Genomic DNA, 24909 nt, shown 5'->3' with positions numbered 1-24909 from the left:
GGCGAGACTCAAAACTCCTGAGATCCATCTTCAGTTCTGCTACTGCACCTGCATGGGGACATCTTGGCCAGGTTGCTTCAGCTCTCTTGGTCTGTTTTTCTATCTTTAAAATGGGGATAATTAGCTTTTTTTCTTGGGTAAGGAAGTTTGAGAAGTAGGATAGCAGACTTTCCACTGAGCCCCTACACCCAAGATGCTTGGTATTGTTCTAGTGTATACAGTATTACTACGACTAAGCCTCATTTGTTACTCTCTAATCTCTATGGTCCTCCTTGTGTTTTGGCTTCATAGTCTTTCTTATTACTTCGATTTCTGAACCATCAATCATAGCTCTATTTAGACATCGCTGCATGAGTTTCAAAGCAGCATCACGTCTTTCGGGAAGGAAGAGCCAGATTCACAGTTCCAATCCTTCCATTCTCGAGTTGCTAATTTAGGCAGCAATAGCACTTAGCCAAGCTTCTTGTCACATTAAGTTGTTAGGATGATATCTGAAGGAAAAAAGTACAAAATAAATAAAAGAGGAGGAGTTTTGGATTGTGCCAAGATTCAGTCTCACCCTGCTCTTTGGTGGCAGCCAGGACTAACACCCTGCCTCTTACTACCATCAACATGGTGTTGGGGTCAATTAGTTATGAGATCTTCCTCATCAAATATAGCCAATGCTATGGGATGGAGAGCAAGAAGTGCCCGCGGAGATACAGCTGCCAGCTTACTGTGATATCACACTCCTGGGGTGGATCCACTGGCAGATAAATGACCTGTTTGTAGATCACTGAGCATAGTGGAGTTGCAGTCCATGACAGGACCACTGAGGCGCTACCACAATACAGGTAATATGAATATAAATAAATAATGCTGAATGTCCTTCCTGTCAGTTAATGGCACAGAGTGTGCATCCATGCAGGGATGCTATTCACGGACCAGCTAGGATCCTATGATAGTGATAGACCCATATATAACTAGGCAGAACAGTCATTTCAGGCCAGACTTTGGCTGTAATGCATAATTCACCCTTCCCATGTGGCTCAATGCTCTTCAGCAGGAGATAAACGCTACTTCATAGTGATTGAAATGTCTGGGGGAGGAGGAAAAGTAAAATAAAATAAAATAAAATAAAATAAAGGATTTCCCAAGTCAAAGACTCTTTCCAGGATCATGTAGCTGGTGTCTGCAAACTTGCTCCAGGTTCTCAGCAAAGAAGGATGATATTTCCCTACTGCTGTTGGCAGGTGACCTCATCGTCTAGTGCTCACGCCCTCCTCTCCTCCGGCTGCCTATCCTTGGGGAGCAGTATCTCCATCAGTTCATCCTGTGAAGGCACTTCAGCAGTTTACCAGAAAGGTCAGGATGCTGGAAAGGACTCAGGATGGGCAACACACTGGTTTCTGTTATTTATGAGAACAACGGGAGTAGCAGAGGACATTGTAAACCCTGGCAGCACTAACAAACCTTCATACAGCATTGAGATTCCCATCCTAGTGACTTGGCTTTGCTTCCACACCTAGACTACAAAGCTCCCTATTATAGCATAATAGGAAAGATTACAATGTGCCCATTAATTCCCTTGTTAAAACATGTTGGATGTGGGCAAGATCCATATCAGGATGCACAAATTGTTAAAATGTGCCTGGTGCATAGAATAGGAAGGCTGCCAATGAACAGATATTAAACTGAAAGGCAACAAAACAAAAACCAACAGTAAAAACATTGTCTCCAGTCACTCTGGCTCCCTTTCAGCTTTGTCTGTGAAAAAAATACATTACTGGCACTAACTTGCCATGTCTTTCAGTTCCGCTTTGGGAAAGTTATGTACCTACATGGATTGCTTTCTTTCCCTTTAGCAAGTCATCTGATCAACCAGTCTTCTGCAGTCTGGAAAGATCAGGGCCCAAGACTGGATGGAGGGACACTGGCAAGAGCTGCAGTAGCTTGTATGTGTGCGTTTTTGTTTTGTTTTGTTTTCACAGTCCCTCACATGACCAGCTCTATGGTCTCCAAGAAAAAAAAAAAAGATTCATAGGATGGTACACAAATGTCTGTTTTCCTAAATGGACATGAAGAGATCAGGCCAAAAAAGCATAATTGTGTAAACCATCCCTGCTGGCTAGGTCAGAAAAGTCCTTGGGAAATGCAGTTTGAGGTCCTCTGACTCCAGTTTGATGTTTTCTCTGAATTCTCTGTTTTGCTTAGACCTCTTGTAACCCATGCTATCCTTCCTCGGTACATGCTGCTGGTTTCCCATGTTCAGGTCTGATCTGACTCCAGGGTGAATTAAGACATGAGCAGGGAAAATAATTAACTTGTGGAACTGGGAGATGGAAGGGGTGGCGTGCTCAAGCAATGGCCTGTGGGACCCAGAGGGGACGCTCCCAAGATAATCTATAGACACAGGTAAACCCATCGGTCTTCTCCCATCCTTTCGTTATCACCTCCTCCTCACTCCAGAGCGTTCCAAGGTGTGAGTTTGTGGATTCAGAGAAGTGCTGGACTCCCAACGGTGTGTCATTGTCCTCATACTTGTACATATATATTCAACTTTAACTTCAGCCTGCTGGAGACCTCTCCTTAGGGACATCTGCATTTCCAAAATATAGGCAAAATCCAGCTGGAGAAGTGTGATGTGATTAAGCATCACTGTGTGTTCACAGATCTTATGCAGCTTAGTTTTCTGACCACCGTTTATTGGCTTTCTCACTGCTACTTTCAAGGATCATCTTCTCTGATGGGAGCTTTGCAATCGCCGATGCACAGGGACAGGTGAGCAATTACCACTGGTGGTGAGAACAGTGGCAGAACCCACACAAAATAACAAGGAATGGATTCCTCCTCTTCAGCTTCAAGAACAGTTGGGCATGGAAGTGTGATGATAGCAATCATACCTGATGGTCCTTGTATCAGTGTCACAGCCCGGGTGAAACCATTGCTTAAATGCCTATTAGCTAATTGTCATTATCACTGTTACAACCGCAATAACAGCCTCCAGCCCCTTGTGCCAGGCACTGTAGAAAGAAAAAGTAGGAGAGCACCTCTGCCCTGAAGGACTTACAAAACCCTCTAGAGTTTGCATGTCGGGTAAAGGAAAGAACTTCAGGCAGTGCAGTACCATCATGTTTTGGACAAGGGCATGAACTTCGGACTGGCTCTGTGGATGTGGGGAAACCAGTGGATGTCCTAGCTATACCTTGATTTTAGCAAGACTTTTGATGCAGTCTCCCACAGCATTCTCTCAGGCAAGCTAAGGAAGTACAGGCTGGATGAATGCACTGTAAGGTGGATAGAAAACTGGCTGGAGCATTGGGATCAGAGGGTACTAATCAATGGCTCGATGTCTAGTTGCCAGCTGGTATCAAGTCGAGTGCCCCAGGGGTTGGTCCTGGGACCAATTTTGTTCAATGTCTTCATCAATGCCCTGGAAGATGGGATGGAGTGCACCCTCAGCACATCTGCAGATGACACTGAGTTGGGGGGGAGTAGCAGATATGCTGGAGGGTAGGGCTAGGATTCAGAGTGACATAGATAAATTGGAAGATTGGGACAAAAGAAATCTCATGAGGTTCAACATGGACAAGTGCAAAGTCCCTGTACTTAGGATGTAACAATCCCATGCACCGGTACAGGCTGGGGGGCTGACTGGCTGGGCAGGATCTCTGCAGAAAGGGACCTGGGGGTTACAGTGGACAATAAGTTGAATATGAGCCAGCAGCGTGCCCTTGTTGCAACAAAGGTGAATGGCAAACTGGGCTGCATTGGTAGGAGTGTTGCCAGCAAGTCAAGGGATGTGATTATTCCGCTCTATTCTGCACTGCTGAGGCCACATCAGGAGTACTGTGTTCAGTTTTGGGCCGCCCACTACAGAAACAATGTGGACAAATTGTAGAGAGTCCATTGGAAGGCAATGAAAATGGTGAGAGGGCTGAGAAACATGACTTGTGAGAAGAGGCTGAGGGAACTGGGCTTATTTCGCCTAGAGAAGGGAAGACTGAGGAGAGATTTAATAGCAGCCTTCAACTACCTGAAGGAGGGGTTGAAAGAGGATGGAGATGGACTGTTCTTAGAGGTGGCAGATGACAGAACAAGGAACCATCTCAAGTTGCAGCAAGGGAAGTTTAGATTAGATATTAGGAAAACTTTCCCCACTAGGCGGGTAGTAAAACACTGGAACAGGTCACCCAGAGAGGTGGTGGAAGCTCCATCCTTGGGGGTTTTCAAAACTGGGCTAGACACAGCTTTCACTGGAATGATCTAATTAGGGATAGTCCTGCTCTGAGCCAGGGGTTGGCCTAGATGACCTCCTGGGTCCCTTCCAACCCCCATTTTCTATGATTCTATGAAGCTCAGGACTGATCTGGGAGGAAGAGCACCTCCTCTTGCATCACCTACACCATTTCCTACGGCATCCTCTGGAACTGTCCCACCCAGGCAGTAGCTAAACATTTGCCTTACTGAGCCAAGTGAGATGATGTTGCCAGGTGTCAAGGCTTCAGGCTTTGAAATAGGAAGTGGATATGCCTCTTGTTGCTGAGCTTTATTTCTTACCCCCAACCCTTCACGGTGCTATGGTACAACAGCCCTGCCACTTGCAGGGGAGATTGGCTGACATTGCTTTTGCCAGCCTCATCTAGACTTGCTCAGAGAATGGTAAGGGGGCACGGTGCTAACAATGCAGATCATATTCACTGATCAAGTTCCCAGTAATGTCCTGTCCGGGTGGAAAAGCAGGTGGACATCCCTCTAATACAGTGGTTTTCAACCTTTATTCATTTGTGGACCGGTAAACAATTTTGAATGGAAGTACAGACCCCTTTGGAAATTTTGAATGGAGGTGCAGACCCTTTGAACTGTAAGCATGAATATTCCCACGCTTTTGAACGATAGTAACTTTTGGGGACCCCTTAGACACAGTCTGTGCACCCCCCTGCAGAGAAAACCACTGCTTTAACAGATACTAGCTGTACCACTGCTTACCATCCTGCCTAAAGGTTGAGGATGTAATGCAGATCTAGCCCTTCAGTGTGCTAATAGGAGAGTCCCACTACATCTGGGACCATAAGCCTAGCTAGTTTAAAGCCTCTGAGATACTACAGCATTAGGTATATTTTGCTGAACTGAAGAAATTTCCTCCGGAAAGACTAGGTCCATGCAGAGACATGAGGGGATGGGAGAAGCTCCAGGCCAGATGAGCACAAGCAAGGACAGAAGTGCAGGCAATAGTATCAGATCACAGGCCACAATGGAAAAATCCAATACCATTTAAAGAGTCCTCATCCTCAGTCGCATGGTTAGTGTAGTAAAAGCTCAGACTTGGTTTTGGACATGTATGCACGGACATGCACACACACGTACACACACTGTGGGGTGAGCTATCCCCACAGGAGAGGAAATAAAGGAATAGTCTCATACATTACATCCAGGTCACTATTGCTTGCTGCATCCTGGGCCAAAAAAGAAAAGAAGTCCCTAAAGAGTCTTGTGTCCCCTTATGATGGCAGGAAGGCCTGGCTGGGAAGAGACTAGCTACACTACTGAGGGACTTTCTGTGTCTACACCCAGTGAATCCACATCTCTTCCACACAGCAGGCTCAGCCTGTGGGTCCTGTGTTGTGCTGTTTGCTGCAAGGCGGACGTGGCTAAAGATTAATGCTGAAATTACTCAATTTTTAAATTAAATAAGGTCCCAGAGGTCTCCTAAAATTCTAACTAGATGTCCATTTGTCTCCTTAAATACAAACAACAGAGCTTTGAATCCATTTCCCAGAGGGGACAAGATTCATCTCCTCTCATTCTCCTCCCTCCCCACACCACACTCTAAGTGTTTCTGCAGCTGGCCGCGCTGTGTTGTGAGAGCTCGGGTTTGAGGGGGTTTGTTTGAGTTTTGGTGGGGGACAGCACGATGCAAATCAAATTGTGCACCCCTGGCGTATCACATCTGAACCGCCGCACCGGCATGGCTTTGCTGGCAGTCCCTACAGAAGGTGGGGTCTGGCAGGTAACCGGCATTCCCACACGCCCCAAGTCTTCCAGGTCTCGGTATCATTTATGAGCTGATGTTCAGAGTGGGAGGGGAGAGCGGGAAAGGAGCAGGGCGTCTCCGTTTTCTTCCTGGTGCCTCTCAGGGTTAGCCGACTGGCTCTGTTTCTAATAGCCTATTCCAGGGGACTTGGAGGTTTACAGAATATGCAAACCTGCTGTCTCGCTCTTTCTTTCTCAGCCTGTGCCTCTCCATGATTACCATGAGCTGGGCTGTTAGTCAATCATGCAGCTGCAGAGAGCTAAGGAGTCAAAGGGGCAAAAAGGTGAGAATAATGATATTATAGGCTTTGCCTCCCTCCTCTTTCTCCTGGCTACACTCAAAGCTGAAGGCTGCATGGAAAATTCACTGCCAAAAAAAAAGAAAGAAAGGAAGTGACCCCCTGTTCCACCAAGACTGGAGAAGATGGTTGCTCATCTGGATCAGGATCAGGGCCAGGAAAGGTCTATGTAATGAGTATCGTCTTGCCCATCCCAAGAAATGGATGCTTTGCTATGGGCAACATGGGGTGGGAATGAAATGCTGAAGGTGCATGGGCTAAGCCCAGGACACCAAATGACTACACCACATGGTACAGGCATGGCACATGTAGAAACCCTGCCCTTTCTGAGGCCAGATGAAATTCTTCTTTTCTTCAGCTTTGGAACTTGCATCGAGGACACCATAAAGCTGTCACATATCTCTTCTCCACAGGGCTGCCTAAAGTCTGTCATGCTCATTCAAGAGCATTCTGCACCAGACATCCAGAGGACCTTTTTCATGAGACCGGATAAAGTTGCATAATGGGAGACTTGTCCTTCAAGACATGAGCCAAACCTCAGGGGGTCCCATGCCCTGACATTGAACAATTTCTTGCATCTTCCTTTGAAGAATCAGTGACTAACAGCTGTCCGAAACAGGATCCTGGAATGCGTAGACCATTGTTCAAACCTAGTATCATGGTGCCTGCAGGGTGAAAACTGACCTCAATGGGTTGAGGAGATGTGTACAGACATAGTCTGCATGTGGCATGGTCCCCAGAGACCTCCTGCAGAAGACTGCCCCAATATGTGCCTCAGTCACAACTTCTCTGCCTGTTCACGTCAGGCCAGCCTCAACCCAGAAGGAGGGCAGTGGATCGGATTTGAAAGCAAGTTGGACAGTGGCAACAGAGTGAAAAAGGCAGTGTACTCACCAGCCCCACCCCAGGCAGCTCGATCATGCCCTCTGTATTCATCTTATTGGCAGCCCTTCCACTGAGAAGCCCTTTACCAAAGACCCCCATGTTACTTTTTCCATAGCCATGGGGTAGTCATTTCACAAGTATTTAAACTTTAAATGAATGTCCTTTAGCCACGCTCACTCTCTTCTACCTTCGTGTTCCACGGACACCGGAGGAGCCGTGTTTGGCCAGGAGAAATGTTTGTAGAAGGCAAATGTTGAGGTTTCATGCACAGGAAATGTCAGAAAGCAGGATTTAAACACTTAAACCCAAGCACTGGCATGGTGAATGCTTGAGCATTCAACAGAAGTACATATCATGTGACTTTTCTGACCAACTGCAGTTAAGTAGCACACGGACAACTGTATATTTACTATCAAACAATCAGTCCACAGAACTTTCTCTGCACATGTGCTAGGATATGCTATGGTGATGAAGACCCAACAAGCAAACAGGGAACTGAAAGCTGGGTTTCAGCCTGGTTCCACATCTCCTACTAATGTGTTTAAATGGGTTAGCCATCTCTTCACCCAGGGGAAACGGAAAGGCCCTATTCTTATATGAATGGCTGGGAGAAGAGGAAGGGGGGCAGTGGATTCTTTCCAGCTGAGTCCATTTGCTGCAACTGACTGACTTCACGTTGAGGCAGAGACTCAGCTTGTGGTGCTGTGACCAGGTCCACTGCATTTCTTCACAGTGGCAAAACAAACCCAGCATAACAGGTCCATTCTGGGTCATATCAACTCAAATTCTGTCTTTCAATGGGGTTCATGCTGTTTCCCCAGTAGGAAATGTGCCTGGTGCACCAACACTCCTGCAACGGCAACACAGAGCATCTTGGCACTTTGACCCATGCTGGCACCCAGAGACATGCCTCCTCATCTTTCTGCACAGTAGTGCTTGCGAGTTCCTACTGGGGGCTCAAAGCTGGTAGCTGATTGACTCCAAAATAATAGGAACCTCTCCCATTCAACAGAGGATCCAGGGCTATTAGAACTAGGAGGATAAAAATAACAGATAGGAAGAGTCTGCAGAAAAAGGAAGGAAGGAAGAAACAGAGAGAAAGAGGTAGTAGACCAGTGAAGGGAAAAGAAAGGAAGAATGAAACAATGCAAACACACTGTGGGAGAGAGAATGGATAAACAGAGCAATCAAGGGGACAGGCATGGATAGAGAGAGGGGATACAAAAGGAATTACCTGGCTCTTGCAACAGAAAAATTATAGGGACCCTAAAAGGAGCAAACTAACAGCACTAGGAATCAGAGCCTCTCACTGGACAAATGAACCCTGGCCTGGCCCTGGCTTTGGCTTTGGGAGGATGACATTGCCCTTGTTGCACTCCAGCAGCGAGGTTCTGTGTGACAACTGGGGGGGGGGCAAGGAAGAGGGCACCAATCTTTCCTGATCCCTGCCCTAAGTGTGGAAGGATGTGCCTGTGAGCTGCTGCTGTGCACCAGCGCCATGGGATCTCTGTGTAGCATACGGCATCTCCACTCTGTCTGCCATACCCACAGCACTGTATCTTGACTCAGGCCATCCCCCAGCCCCCTCTGCACTTACTGTCTCCCTCACCCTCCACCCCACGTTCTCCCACACCCCTTGCCCTCTGACGGGGCTCACTGCAGTGCCAAGAGAGACTGAGGCAGGGGGAAGAGATGAAGGGATAGAGGGAGGGAAAGTGAGAGGCAGAGGTAACAGTGGATGGAGCCTGTAAGAGGGATGGATGCAATGTTGGGGTAGGGGAAGGGGCTGGGCGCTCATGCTCGGTGGTCACACCTCTACTTGCCAGGACTGTTTCCAGACCTGCAGCCCTTCTCGTCCCACCCACAGCTGCTGCACGCTGGCTCGCTCCAACTCCCTTAATCAAGAGCAGGCTTGGTGCTAATAAGTGACTTTAAGCAGGTCTGTCATTTTTGGATATGGGAATGGGGCAGGGGGTGGGGGTAAGGGGGTAGGAATGGGGAATCCGGGACATAAATCTACATATGATTAACATTTATGTTTTTGCCGGATTTGCAGAATGAGAGCGAGAGAGGAGAGAAGCCGTGTTGCAGAGGGGAGGCTGACCTCCACGCTTCGCCTGTACCTATTAGAGTAACAGTGACCTCCAGCGGCTGGTTGAGTGAATCCCGGGGGTCTGTTCCCAGGCCAGACTCCCCCTGCAGTGGTTGGGCAGAGATGAGGGCTGCAAGGTGCTAGGCTGCTTTGAGAATCTCAGGTGTGTTCCCTATCCAAATCTGAGAGGCAAGACTCCAGACCCCAAGGGGAAATGTAAAGGTGGCCCCGTGCCCGCTTCCCCAAATCCCAGGAATGTCCACAACAAAGATCTCAAGCTCTGCTTCCTGCCTAGGAGGACAAACTTTTCATAGGCTGTTCTGTGTTGCTTTTGCTGAGAGAATGATTTGGATGCTTCATCCTGGTGAAAGGAGGGAGGGAGGAATGCATAGATCCAAGAGAAACAGTGAACACAAGAGGGGGAGACTTGTAGGGTAGGGACTCTCCTGAGTTACATGAGGCACATGGGCACTAAGTTACATTCAGACTGTTATACTGAAATAAGAACAATTTGGGTAGTACTCAGGGACAGACCCAAAAAAGTACTTAGGCTTCTATGTGGGAATTACGTGTTTAGTAACCTTTTGGGGCTGGGCCCTTAGATTCTAACTGGCGTGAGATACATAGATAGGATAAAGACTTATCCCAGACATTCTTAGCCAGGATTGGATGCTTTGAGATCCTTTCAAGGGTGCCCTGGAGTCCTACACAATGTTAGCACTGTAAAGTGTGAAAACATAGTTCAAATGATAAATGCAGCAATTTCAAATAGAAATCCATAATGTTAAAAACATTCTGACCCTTTGTGGTCTTTCTGAGATCTTTGCAATAGAAAAAACTGCTCTATTACTTTTCCATAATAAAAAAGAGCGAACACTAAGAGCTAGCATTTTCCAAGGGGTGCCTTGCATCTAATGAGAGGCATCTCAAATATAAAACGATCGAGAACCACTATCTTATATTGTGATGGTAGCACCTAGGAACCTAGGTCATGGTTTAGTACCCCATTGTGCTGAGCAGTGTAAAAACTAAAATCAAATAAGGAGTCCCTGCCCCTGACAGCTTACAAGATGGATGGATGGGGGGAAGAAGCAAGGAGGCAGAGAGGTTACTATTGCAAACATCACTCACCTCCCTAGTATCGTTGTCTTGGATCAAAGCATACAGTGGCACCACGCGATTAATTTCCAGCAGTACCGGGGTAGGGCTGAGCTGCTCCTTGCCAGGACGCCTACACAGGTGGCAGGTAGAGGGGCAGCGCCCCTTCTCTTCACAGTGAATCTCCACACCCAAGATCAGGTGGTCATCCGACAACATCTGAGCTGTTAGCAGGCCTGAGAGGTAGGTGATAAATGGCATGGACTTGAGCTCCTTCTTGTTACCAAGTTCAGTTGTTTCTGGTTTGGGGAAGGGGAGAGGGAAAGAAAAAAATAAATGCACACAATAAATCTCAGTCTTATCAAGCATCATCTGTGCCTAAGCCAAAATTCAACTGCAGCTGCTTGCGGTATCAGTCATGTGGGACCAAGCTGAGACTCTGATATGAGAGAAGGTTAAGCAGATCAGGGGAATGACAGGGTTTTCAGGTCAGAGCTGGGGAGAGGTGGTCAAAAAATGTAACTGCTTTCCAGACAAATGACAGTGTGGGTGTGGGTGTGTAATTTGCTGTTTTTCCCCTCACTTTTTACATGAAACAAAAGCCAAAGATGTTTGGTGTTTGGGAACCCAAAACATTTGGTATGCTGTTGGTCTTCCCACCTCCATAACTGTCTCTTCCTCCCCGCTCCCTCAATTCTTTTGCAAATGGATCAAATGGCAAATTTCCAGTTTCACAATTTTTATGAGAAAACAAACAATCAACCATATTGATGAAGCCAATGGTTGCCCAATGAGCAACTGACTCTGCTAAGGAATAGTTTTGTCCAATAATGCCCTGATGTCACGGGAAGTTGATCCAGATATACATCTACACTACAGTCACTTCAGTGGTATGTTAGGGTTCACTTTAAACTAGCTGGCTGGGGTTCGAATAATGGTGTATCTTGCTACCTGCACTTGAGCTGGACAGTGTAAGTCTGCACAAGCTGCGTCACCAGAGCCTGAACTCCAGCCCAGACTTTCAAGGCAGGCTCTTACCCTTTCACAAACTCAGCCCAATTTGCAAGGAGATTGTGGCAGCTCAGATCTTAATCATACAAAATGAAACAAGGCATTTCCAGCCAAGTTCCGTTTGTCTTTTGGGTGCATCAAAACAAGGATGGCCCAAGCCCCATGCGGATCAGAGAAAAGGTGCTTAGATAGCTAGGCTCAGAAAAGATGACATCCCAAGTATTTCCCAGCACACAGAACTGCTCCCCTTTGGGATGGTAGGCATCCTTATTTGTTCTGAAGCAAGTCCTATCATCTAGCATGAGACGAACTATTACTACTAATACAGAAAAAGGCAACCAAGTCAAGGCCACTCCCTACAAATATATAATAAATTATAAGACTTGCTCCAAAAATTGCTCCACCTCCACAGATGTGGTGTCAAGGCTGCCCTGTCTCTGCTCTGTGACCCCTGGCTATGTGCTATGGATGACATAATAAGGAGCTACCACTAAATAGAAGGGGATAGGGAAATAAGTTAAACCTCAGAAATAAGGTTCTCATCAGTGAGGTGGACTGGCCACAGAACTGGTCTTCTTGCTGGCTGGATGGTGACTGGTACACACTTGCCACCCACAGAGTGCTCTCTTCCAGTACCAAGCTGCCACCAGCCAGTACCCCCCACCCCACTGCACAGGACAGCCACATCACTGGGTGAAACTATGTGTCAAACCCAGGTATAAGTATTTATATATACATTCAACACATAATTCGGGATGGGACAAACCAAGTTAAAACCAGGGCACTGCTTCTGTGTTAAGCCTGATGCTTAGCGTAGAAGAACATCCTGCTTATTCATGAAGACTGTAGCATTACCTGTGCTGCAATGGGCACAAAACTCAGTGAGCAAGGCACGGCGTTTTGAGGCTGTCTAATGAAAAGGCCCGTGGAGGTGCAGCAGGCTGTTGTTAATAATCATGTTATTATTACAGGATTTTTTCTAAAACATTTTGAATTGTTTGCAACCATTGCACAACTTTCTGGCAGTCCTAATTCCGAGGAGATAAATCTTGAAACCCTCCCTTAGTTCCTTCTTAGGCCAAAGTCTTGCCAAGGCCCATGACAGCTTTGCATGAATAAGAGCCAAGTGACAAACTGAGAACAGACTTCATGCATTTGCTCTGCCAGAGAGTGGACTCTTCTCTGAAAGCAGAGGCAAGCTTCCACCCATGGGCAGATCTAGGATTTTGAAAAGCGGGGCGCAGATGGTGTGGTGTATCTTCACAGATAACACAACACTTATTTTGCTCTTGTTAAGAAGAAACTAAAAGCTTTACAAATATGCTAGGGGGCCTACAACTATATTATTCAATTTAAGATCAAAGCAAAACCAAATATAAACTCTACTGGAATGTGGATGATATACTTAGTTTAAAAAACCCAACACACTAGGAAAAAACAGTCAAAATAGTCAACAGTTATTATTTCTTTTGTCCTGTAAGTCATTATAGTTAAATGTACATCTCTTATTCAGATTTGTAAAACAAAATCTAGTCATCTTGAGCCTCCTGATAGTGCCTCCAGTATTTCAGTCGGTCACATCTACGCCTGGGTTAGTATTACTATACCTGAGTTAAGGTTTTTAGCTACAGCTAAGAACAGACAGCAGGGCTGTGAAACAGAAGAGAGGTATTACTAGGCATTACTAGGCATTACAGACAGCAAAATTACAACAGAAAGGATAGTGGAACGATCAAGACCAGTAAAAAAGAAAAAAAGGGTCATTACTCCCTGTGGAGTGAAAGTAGCAGGAATCAAGTAGATTTTAAAGAGCCATGAAGTCAATTGACTGCTTCTGTGCTGCCTGAGTAGAAATGCCACTGCTCCTCCCAGGAAGTTGGTTTTAAAGTTTGGGTGCAGCAGGAATCAAATGGGTTGGGGGGGGGGTCAACTGAACCACTCCTGGTTTCACCCCTCCATCCACCTACTGAGTCTGAAATATCAGTTAAGGTTGCAGCTTCGTGTCTATGAGAGGCTCCCGGTTGGGAAGCTCCATGGGAGACAGCCTAGACTCTCACAGCCTATCTGCATTTTGGAGGCATGTACAGGAGAAACACTTCTCTACTTCTCCACACCCAGAATGAGTGTACATAGGAGCAGTGAAAAATGAAGGATTAAAAAAAAAAGAACACTCAGCCCTGTGCCATGAGGAGAAGGGTGGGAAAGAAGGACAGAGCCCACTGGCATCAGCCACCTGGCCCCAAGGAATAAGCTGAGAAAGAAAGAAGGTCGCTTAGATGTTCTCAGTTTGCAGTAACACACAGCTGATCTGGCAAGGCGCATGTCAATTAGAAATACAAATAAACACAGGATTCATTCATTATTTGCAAGCCCTTGGGCCAGGGATGCAGCCCCGCCTCCTCTGTCTGGCTGTCAGCGAATGCTTGTGTGCATGGGATCAAAGGCATTGCAGGAAGAGTGAGCAAATTCCAACTAACCGATCTTTCAGTGGGATTAAAGCAGGGTAGTTGCTAAGATAAACAAAACAAGGCTGCGAAGGAGGTATCTCAGCATCTGTGGAGACGGCAGCATACACAGACATGTAAAAAGAAAGTTGGAACTGGTTACCAGAGGGATTATGCTTTTGAAAGGTGACTCCAGGCGATTTGAAGCCTTGTAAGAGAAAACCATGAAGCTGTGCTAAACTGAGTGGCTCAGGGAGGTGGGAGCCGCTCTTCCTACTTCTGGACACAATTTAAGTGGAGGGGTGGGGAGTGGGAAGGGTCCTCTCTTCCTCTTTTTTTGGCTATAACTGCTGAGTGGCCTTAGAGGAAGAGACATTTCTAGTCTCAGTCTTATATATCAACTTCCAGATAGTGATACCACAGAAACCACGGCGAGGGAAGTTTGTGAGTGGTGATGGAAAGAAAATATGAAGCAAATCTGGGATGAACAAGAACAGAAGAGGAGCTAGTCCTGAGCTAGGGTGCTGGCAATGTGAATCAGAGCCTTCCTTCTCTACTTTGCTAGTTTGACAGAGAGGTTCTGAAAAGCATCACCACATAAAGGTTGTGGGTGTCCATAAATCACCACCTAAAGGCCATGATGTAAGGTCTGCTAGAAGGTGGAGACTGAGGGAAGACTGTCACTGAGTAGCCCTTTGGAAGAACAGGCCTACAGTGGTTTGTGGCTACTATCTCGCAGACAGCTCTCCAAATCATACATGCACAAAATCCTGGCGATACATGGCATTATTTGGCTGTCTAGGCAGTTTCCTCGGTCTAACAACTGAATCAGTTATGGAAACAGAACATCCTTTTATCCCCTATGCGTGGTCGCCCTAGTACAGGTTGACATACACTGACGAGGCAACATAGGGAAGACTGGCATCTATACCTAGAATAGCTAGAAAGTTCCCAGGATGTCATTTGAGTCACCCTGCTATATCTATTGTCAAGGGATGCAGTGAGCCGTCTATCAGTATCTGGCAAAATGGAAATTCAACTCTTCACAGCTAAACCTTATCATCCTGAGTAGGAAAAAAATAAATGTTTGGAAGGTACAGGGTGGGAAGGCCTGGGAGCACAGCATAGAAAACCACATCCCGCACTGCACATCTTCAGGAAAGGCACTTGAAAACAGCCCGGGATTAACAGATAGCCCAGTCCTATCACTAGAGGAATAGACCGAGAATCCAAAATTTGGTGTTCCCTTCTCAGTTCTGCCACTATTTTGGGCAAGCCAGCTCTCCTCTCCTTCCTTCCCCTCCCCTCCCTTCCCCACTCTTCTCTGTGCCTCATTTTCTTTTGTCCATTAACTGTCTTCTCTGTTTAGGCTGTAAGCACTTTGGGGCTGGAAAGGCCACTATTAATACATTCCCTACAGAACCGGGCAGAATGGTGGTTGTGCTCTTAGGTACAAGAGTAATACACACAAGGATTGGACTGAACAGTCAAGAACAATATCCCTTGGTCCTTCTGATTTAAATTCAGTGGCCCTTTGAAAAGCAACATGGGGTGGGCAAGGGAACCCATGGGAACCCTAAGACGTGAATTCAGCCAGTCCCCTTGCACTGTCTCATGCTCAGCTGATACCCCAACCAATGCGAGTTTGTATTCCAGTGTTTGTCTTTCCTCTAGCACCGTGGAATACAAATGCAGCTCAGCCAACCTTCACTTCAAGGGACAGGTATAAAGTGGGTGAACCATCACCTCTGCAAATGCAGGATGAGCTCTTGTTTGATAAAAATAGCAATAACTGAGGCTTCATCAGTTTTGAAATACAGCTTCCCTTTGCAAGAAGAAACAGCTCAGAGAACATATTCTGTGTGCTAATTCCATAGTGTCAACCTTACATTGCCCTAGCCCATGGAAAATGTCAAGACAGATGTTGGAGGTGAAGTGCAAAGGAAGCTCCAGGGGGCAGAGGCATGGAGACATGCCCTTCTCAGTATGGTGCCCTTTGGTGGTCAGTCCTCACCACCAAATGCGAAGAGGTAAAAAAGAAGCCCAGTCCTTGTTTGCATATAGGGAAAGGAAATTTCAATGGCATCCAAGGATCAAGTGGACCATAAATACCCCTGTTGCTTTCAATGGCTCCTGCCCTACAGGGGGTTGAAGGCTATTGGCAGAGCAGTGCCAAGAGGGTTTGAGCCAGTTTTAGGGGAAAAAAAACAGAAGTTTAAGACTTTCCTTTGCACATCAAGACACTGTCTCCCTTTGGAAAAGTTCCCGATTCTTGTTTACCAACCAAATCATTCCCAGACAACTGCAGCCCATTTCTGCCCACACCTGACCAGTGAAAATGTGTCTTCTTCCCACATTTTTCATGGCTGACACAGATCTTGGTCAGAGCAATTTCTCTTTGGAAGAGGCCACAATGTTCCTGTGGGAAGTGATAAGATCTCACTCTGCAACCATTAAAGAAACTCCAAGTGCTGACCAACTACTCCTCAAAGGCCAAGTGATCATTCTAGGCTTGTGCAATATCTTGCAGCAGATCAGGGAGGTTACCCACGGGTCGGCCAGCCCTGATTATGCAGCAAGCTCACCCTGGACCCTCAAGAAAAAAAAAATCTCTAGACCAGCAGTTCCCAACCTCTGAGCTTGCACACCACCAATTTAAAATAATACAATCTTAAGTACCACAAGCAAATTATTGCCGTATGAAGTAATTATAATAAATCTGACAGGTTGTCTGTGTACCACTGGTGGTACCCGTACCACAGACTGGGAACCGCTGCTCTAGACCAGGTGACTCATGAGAGACTTAACAAAGCTTTCTCTGGGGGTGAAGCAGAAACAGGGCAATGTATTCACTTGTCTTTATTATAATCAAATTCCTACTTTAGAGCAGTGGTTCTCAACCATTTTGTACCGGGGTCCATTTGTAAACATCAATGGCCAGTCCTGACCCAGTAAATAGTTAACGTAGAAAACAGCCACCTGGCCCTGCCAGTGCTCCTCATTCCTGACCCCAACTGCAATTCTACCAGTCTGCAAAGGAAAACCCACTGTTTCCCATGTTTTTCTCCTTTAAAACATAACCCATTTTGAAATTTTGTTCACAAACCTTTCATATTTTTGTAACCCATTTTGGGGTCATGACCCACGGATTGAGAAAAGTTGCTTTAGAGCATGGGATCATTTTGTAGACCGAGACCCTTATGGTGGAAGGGGTTGCTCCTACTTATTGCTCAATGTTCTTTTGACTAATATTTGATCAATACTAAAACAATTTGAGGCGCCATTGCAGACCAAATGATTGGAAGCGTAGATTGCTCAGCAGACTGAGAAAGTATTCCAGACCCTTTTACTATGCAGCTGCTACCCTCCTGAAGCCCCAAGTGGCAATGCCTTGGTCACCAGTATTGGGTTACAATTTTGTGAAATAAGCTAGGCATCTCAGGCAACTTCTTAGCAAACATGTCACAAAACCCATCACCCTATGAACTGCTCCTCTTCCTAGGAGTTATGGCAAGTTGGCCAAATATTGAAAGAGAGAAAGAGAACTGACAACATGTTCTAATGGAAATGGTGTCCGCCTACTAGGGGTAGGTTTGCAAACACCTCTGGTAAATCAACACTATGAATCAAGACAATCATCGGGTACGTTCAAAGTGACCAAAGTCACCTTCAGAAAATGATGGTTCCCTTGAAAAACCACAGAGCCATTCTGACAGCAGTCTTTCTCTGTGCATTTCATCCTCACCTGGTGTTCACCAGAGCCCAGCAAAATAATAGGGAGGAGAATGCCAGGTTTTGTGGAGCTCACCCTCTACACTAGGCCTGCTTTGCTCCTGAACCTAGTCATAACAATGTTAGCCAAAGAAGAATGAGCAAGTTGTTTGATTTTTCTTCCTTTCTCTTTTTCTAAAACAAGTTTCAATTCAGTATGAAGGATGATTTGCAATGCCAGAAACCTACAGGGATTCTAATGAGTGTTCACAGGTGAGAAAGAATATGGAAAGGGAATCAATCACTTTATTGCATTAATTTGAGTAGAAACATATTTAGAGTCAGAGGACTCAGGTCTTGGTTTCAGATTTTTCTCTCCTTGGAGTCAATTTCTGTGCTAAGGAAATAATCAAGTGCAGACAACAAACCCTCCCTGTTGTTCATCCAACTGGTGCTGAAAAATGGAAGTGTAGAAGGAGTGAACCATTTTCAACCCTGCTACAGAAACCACCCAGCACCTCAGCTCTGGAAAACAGGTTTGCCCAGAAGAGCAAGCAACATAAGTTTGCTTCCAGATTAGACTCACATAGATACATGGGGCTACTTGTATAAGTAGCCACTTATGTGCGTAGGAAAAGACTCTCTCCCTGCAAGACAAACTCTGCTGTGAACTGAGGAAGCCCTTCTTATGCCTGGAGGCTCAGTTTGTCTTTTGTTTCTAGTTTCTGTGTGATATTCCTAAGCATCATTACTGCTGGGGCCCAGCTGACAGGCTTCCTCCTTAATTTAAAACACTTACGGTCCAACCCTATTACTGGTGAAGTCAATGGGAGTTTTGCCATTGGCTTAAATGGGATCAAAACCAGACTCTGCAATTTAGCATTGAAATGCCGTCTCCAGCTTCCGCTGAAGCCAACAGAAACACTCCCATTGTCTTAAATGGAAATTGGGTCAGGTCCAAAATAAGTAACTCAGTTTTACTATACAGGTCTATACTACGTGGGTTTTTCTACAGTACGGTACCATTTCCCAAAGTATTAATACTCACAGTGTTGCTCTCAGAGGACATGACATAACTTGTGCTCTAGTGGGACAAGGTCTTTGAGGGTGACCACTTTTGTGTCAATTCAAAACCTGACATATGGAAACTTTCTTCGGAGTGAAGAGGTCTACGGACAGGATGCTGAAATACAGTCGTTCAAATGCGATGAATGAGCAATTCCTTATCTACTTTTCCATCTGTACATGCTTTATTTTATTTTATTTCATTTTATTTGATTTTATTTATTTGCTAATGCTCCTGGCGACTCAATGAATCCCAGCAACATCTGTTTGTAAGCAGGGTGCCACGGATGTGGTTAGATGCATCACGGCAACTTGTGGGAGTTATTAGTTTGTTTATTTGTCTGAACGATGTAAAAAATAAAATAAAATAATGGCCTTTTGCTTAGCATGAAGCTTTACATAAGTACAGGCGTGTACCACATCAGGAAGTGTCCACAGATAACTGAATGGCTACTCTTATACAGACCTCTGTGCGTGTGTACTCCCACAGTGGTTTTAAATGGTCCACATTAAAGACAAATAAGCCTTGTGCAGCCTTCTAGGGTCCTTGGTTGAGACTTGGCCTTTGAAGATGCAGAACTTATCTTCTATAGACAGCATCCCCCCCGTGCTGGGATGACAGAGGATGCTCAGTAATACTATTCATGAAATAATAACAAAAGGGTATTACCTAAAAGTCCTATGCATGTAAGCACTTTGTGACATAAGATCCTTAAGCAGATAATGGGCTTGATAACGGTCCTACATTTTTTACAGTGCCTCCTGTTCTAAAGCATCCAAAAGCAGGAATTGCTCCTAAAAACCGCAGTTTCACTGGGCTGGAATGGGGCACCTGTTTAACAGCTCAAGAGTCTGAAACAGAACTGAAAGAAAATTGCAACATCTAACTGAAAGAGTAGTGGGATTTAAGGAGGGAGACTCATGGTAACACAGATTGGGATTGTTCCCTAGGCCACCACTAATGTTGGTGAAAAGCGTGTGGATCTTAACTAGATTTGGGATCTCAGTTTTGCACCTCATCTCAAAGACCTAACAATTTTCATCCACCTCTCTCTGAATGCAGACCCGCTGGCAGCCCAGTAGAGGGAGAGCACCACCTGCCAGTATGTGATGGGGAGTGAGGATGCATGGGCAATACATATTCAACTGCATCAGCTGCCAGTTTATTACTTAGTGGAATAATATCCCATTTGTTTGCAAATTCATCTAAAGGGAGTTAGAAAGAAAATCAATGGATGTGTTTGCCTGGGAGTTTCTCCTGTACCAAGACATTGTTAGAGCAGTAACCAACAGAGCCATGAAGTGCTCTGACAGCTTCAACTCTGTCTGCTGTTAGTTATGGGCAAACATTACTCAGATCTGCCACAAAAGCCTGAGTACAATATCCACAGAGAGCTCACCAGGGCACCTTCAGTCTTATGTATGTGCCTGTACAATAGCTGCATAGTGCTGAGCATGCTGTCAGAGCTCAATAAATAACAATAATAAGGGCTTGCAATATTTATGCTGAACAAACCACACAGCTAGCTGGATCACGCTGAACGGAGCGCACGCACGTGGCCTGTTAGGACAGGCTGGGCTCTGTATAAGCTCCTTCAAGATGGGGGAACTGAGCTACCACAGAATTAACCTGATCCTTGGAAAGACCTTGAAACTGTAAACTGTCTATGCATGGGTACAGCCTGCGTAAAAGTGACTAAATGGAGGTGAGGTGCAGGGGGAGGAGGAAGGCGTGGGTGGCACAAAGGTGAGTGGGAAAGTGAGCCATGAGCACGGAGGAATATTTTTGTGTACCAGAATAGGATGCACGTGTGTGCACAGGAACATTGAATGCATGTGCCTGTGTGCAGCAGGATAAGCACATCAGAATAGGAAAGAGAGCGAGGGGACTCTGTGCATGTGTGTATTAGAGAGGAAGAAAAATGAGTGTGCACACAGTGTGCATGCACACATGTGAGCAACAGCAGGGATGTGTGTGTGCACCCAGCTTCGTTTCAAGTGTCTCTTGGCCGGGGCACATAATTAAGCCGCTTTCTGTAAGTGACTGGTGCCCTCTAGTGGTTTTAAAGAATGATGATTCTCGGGTCAAGAACATCAAAGCTCAAGTACCTTGAAGCCTCTGAAGCCTTGAGCTTGGGTTGATCACAGTCCTGAGGTTTACAAAATCTTCAGAAGGGAAGGAGTGATTTACGGCCATGTGCCTTGAGTCCGGGCAAACTCAGCTTTGGTGCCTTCATTGTGCGGGACCTGCGTTTGTGAGCTGCAAGAGCCCCTTGTATAGATGCGATACGGGCCTCTGCACATGCCTTGTGAATGCGTCAGCTTGTTATCCGTGTGTGGAAGAGATACAGCCAAGTCCCTGAAACTGAGGGTGGGAAGGGGAATAAGCAGCACATGAAGAGCAATAGCAAACTAATTGGAAGGAGGCAATGGTACAATAGGCATGCCATCATCTCAGACTGACTTAGGAGTGCCTTGCTCAAGACTAGAAGTATGCCCTGGAGGGTTCACATCCAGCCAAGCAACTGAACTTTACTGCTGATGGGCCTGGCCAGATCCCAGTGACTAAACCATCCACATCATGAAATCCACCCCAGTGGGCACTTCCTCCTTGGCAGCCTCCACAGAGAGGGCAAGGCCAAACCAGACCATAGAGAGGGACCCCTGCTCAGTCCTGGGAACAGGCCTTTCTAGGGTCAGGAGCACAGTAACCTTCAGGGTATGCTTCAACCCTGTCTACTGTTAATTATGAACAAACATCACTCAGTTCTGCCATGAAAGCCAAAAGACAGTATCCACAGAGAGCTCACCAGGGCACCTACAGTCTTATGTACGTGCCTGTACAATATGAAGAGCAGCAGTGAGACCTTTCAGTGATGCTACCTGTGTGGTAGCTGTTGTGCAGCTGGAGGGCAACACTCCTGAAAGGGTGTGCTCTGCATTACAGTCCCTGTTAAACTCAAAGGCAGCCAGACCTGACATGGTGATGTGTAGAGGCAGGAACAAATTGAGAAAGAAACCACGAGAGCAGGCTTCCTGCAGAGAATCCACACTTCTCAATGATGTGGGCTGTGGAATGTCAGGAAAGCTTAGCAGCAACTGTGTATTTGCTCTTAATTTCACAGACAAACTGGTTTCTGGCTACAGAACACAGGGCAGGGCCTAAGCACCTGCAGAGCACACCCCTGGGGGTCCACAACACCAAGATGTCCTTGATGAAAGCAAGGCACAGTGATTTTACAGTTTAGTGAGAACACCCTCTTCCTGTATTTTCAAGGCAGATAAGGGTCTTTGGGTAGATGTGATAACTTTAACAGACCAACTAAATAGTTGGAAGAACTGTTCTTTGCAAGCTTTCGGACACAAACACCCTACTTCAGGCATGGAGTCTGTGGTTACAAGGGCACCAGATGCCCTTGGGCCCATCCTATAGAAAGCACAAGGAAGATGTCTGGGAGACAGAATCATGCCTCGGTCCTTGGGATGCTGGAGCCTGTTCTGAGTGAAGAGCAGGCTCAGACAATAGGACTAAATTTAGCCAGCTCTGCCAAACCATAAGCACAGCCCAAGAGCCTGTTCAGGCTGGGAAAAGCAGGGAAATGTTTTGCAGCCACACAAATAAACCCCTATAAGGGGCAAAAGTGGAGAAACTCCCTACTTCACCTTTACAAGGTGCTCGCTCTTTAGAGCCCTTTGAGGCCTGCACTGTGACCTCGCTGTGTGCATCCCTTGCTGTCTGCATTGCACCTGGCTCATTAGGAGATGGATGGAAGCCTTATGCTGTACACTCATAGATGGGACCCCATGCTCTCTCCAAGTGATTGCGGGACTGTGCCTCATCAAATCGAATGATGCTTCAAGGGCTCATCTCTGCAGCTCAAGGATCACTCTCTCTTTATCCTGGAAGGTCAATATTAAACCCACTCCTCCACAACACGCATGGACACGTGTACAATAGATTTTCCATAGCATGCCCACAGTTCATTGCCATCAAATTCTGCCTGCTTGCATCACTGCAACAGCAGCTTCCCAGCTCTGAGTCTTTCCACCTAGCTGGGTCAAAATCACTTTGGATCTGGACTTCTAGGTCTCCATGGCATATACCTAGTAGCACTGGGTCTATACAGTCCAAGTTACAACCTCATTTCGTCACTGTTTTGTTTTTTTCAATCAGTTGCAAATACTGCCTCCCCCACTCCCAACAGCACAAGTTAAAAGCTCATTTCCTCATTTTTAAATCCTTATTCTGTGTTGTTATTGATGTGCAGTGCAGATGAGTATAGTTGAAAGGGACCAGCCTCAGAAGCTTTTGCTGGCTGCTGCGGACACTGCCAGCCTGCACTAGATGCTGATGTCCTTTGTGCATTCCCTGGAGAGCACTGCACACGGAGCCTAAGCTGACATGCCTATCCTCCCCTTACCTGAAAGGAACAAACTTCAGTGCTGTGAAGGGACTTTGGTCTCCTTGGCCTGTTTTGCCCGTAATGCTGCTACTGAGAGCATCACCACTGGGGCCTGTCAGTGCCTGTCTTGTACCATGTGAATCCATTCTGTGCCAAGTCCCCAGCTCATTTCACATGGGCCACCAAAGCAACCATCTCATGACAATGCATGACTAGGGCTGCATTCATTAATAGCCAAAGCCCTTTGGTCTACCAGCTCTTCCAGCCATGATGGTGTCAGGTCAGTCCATAAGTATCACGTTTTTAGCAAAGCTTATGGGCTTTTCCTTCCTTACTCATGTACCCATTGGCTGGAAGGAGTTTGCCCTGCTGCTATTCTGCAGGTAAACAACAGATAGTCAGTCCTTTTCCCAATAACAAAGTCATTTCAGAGACTTTAGGAAAACACACAAAGAACATTCACAAAGGTCTTGCCAAGTCACGTTCAGACCTTCAACACCACCTCAGACAAGGACTTCTGGCTACCACTAATTAGGCCGAAATGGGGGATGGGAGAGGAGGGGCACATTAATGACTGATGTGGGACTACAACATACCAGACAGACATGACCGTAGACAATGCCACCTCTCTGGGGAATGCGCGTCCCCGAGGGTGCTGGCACTCTATTCAGTAGATGTCCTCAGCACTCTACTGTCACCGGGGCACGAAGAGCGAAGCTAGTAAGGACGCAATGGATCTCATTTCCCCTTGTGATTCAACTCAGGGCTTGTCCCTACTCCCTAGAGAAGTGCACCGACTGACTACACTGCTGAACTCCAAAATTTTATGATAACTTCCCCAATCAGAGGATGGTGCTGCAGATTCGGGTTCAGTCTTTGGCTTTGGAGCACAAATCTGCGCACAACCCATGGTCAGAGGTAGGTTTTTAAATCCTTGTGGCTGCATATGCACAAAGAAGAGAGCCAATCTGTATGGCTGCATTAATAATCAAATGGTTAAGTGTCAGACAGTCTGGCTCCTATACCCATCTCATCTATAAAGCGCCTGCATAGTCATAATCAAGCCACAAAAAATCACTGTATGCCTCAGTTCCCCATCTGTAAAATGGGGACCCTACTAATGTAATATAGCAGATGCATTGCTTATATGCTACTAGATACCATTAGAACCCCTCCACCAAGCCTCAAAGGTCCTGAATTACTAACTTATAAAGGAGATGAGGAGAGCCTGAGGGAACTGGGCTTATTTAGTTTGGGGTGGAGTAGCAACCTTCAACTACCTGAACCAGGTTCAAAGAGGATGCAGATGGACTGTTTTCAGTGGTGGCACATAGTTTCATAGTTTCATAGTTTCATAGTAGCTAGAGTCGGAAGGGACCTAGGTAGATCATCTAGTCCGACCCCCTGCCTTAGCAGGAAAGAGCACCGGGGTCAGATGACCCCGGCAAGGTGCTCATCTAACTTCCTTTTAAAAATCCCCAGGCTAGGAGCCTGCACCACTTCCCCTGGAAGCTGGTTCCAGGCCCTAGCCACCCTGACTGTGAAGTAGCGCCTCCTAATATCTAATCTAAACTTACCCTCCGCCAGTTTGTGACCGTTATTCCTGGTCACTCCTGGCAGTGCACGGGGGAACAGGGACTCCCCCAATACCTGCTGATCCCCCCTGACCAGTTTGTAGCAGGCCACAAGGTCCCCCCTTAGCCTTCTCTTGTGGAGGCTAAACAGGTTCAGGTCCCGTAGCCTATCCTCATAAGGCCTGCCCTGCTGACCCCTGATCATACGAGTGGCCCTCCTCTGAACTCTTTCCATATTGTCCACGTCCCTCTTGAAGTGTGGCGCCCAGAACTGGACGCAGTACTCCAGCTGCGGCCTGACCAGTGCCGCATAGA

The 24909-nt window shown here is 46.4% G+C and overlaps 1 protein-coding gene across 2 annotated transcripts in view; it reads right to left on the bottom strand.

Annotated features, from left to right (window-relative positions):
• ASTN2 (astrotactin 2) overlaps window positions 1-24909 on the bottom strand; it is a 598062-nt gene that overhangs the window by 151774 nt on the left and 421379 nt on the right. For both annotated transcript variants that reach the window (XM_090021411.1, XM_090021412.1), the window contains one exon: window positions 10420-10685. In XM_090021411.1, the coding sequence (XP_089877537.1) occupies window positions 10420-10685 (266 nt within the window). The remainder of the gene's footprint in view (window positions 1-10419; window positions 10686-24909) is intronic.

This window comes from Crocodylus siamensis, chromosome 11 (genome assembly GCF_052110815.1).
Source record: "Crocodylus siamensis isolate JL-2025a chromosome 11, ASM5211081v1, whole genome shotgun sequence".
Classification (NCBI taxonomy): domain Eukaryota; kingdom Metazoa; phylum Chordata; order Crocodylia; family Crocodylidae; genus Crocodylus; species Crocodylus siamensis.
Note: the sequence above shows the minus strand (reverse complement) of the source record. Positions and strands in the feature narration are given on the sequence as shown.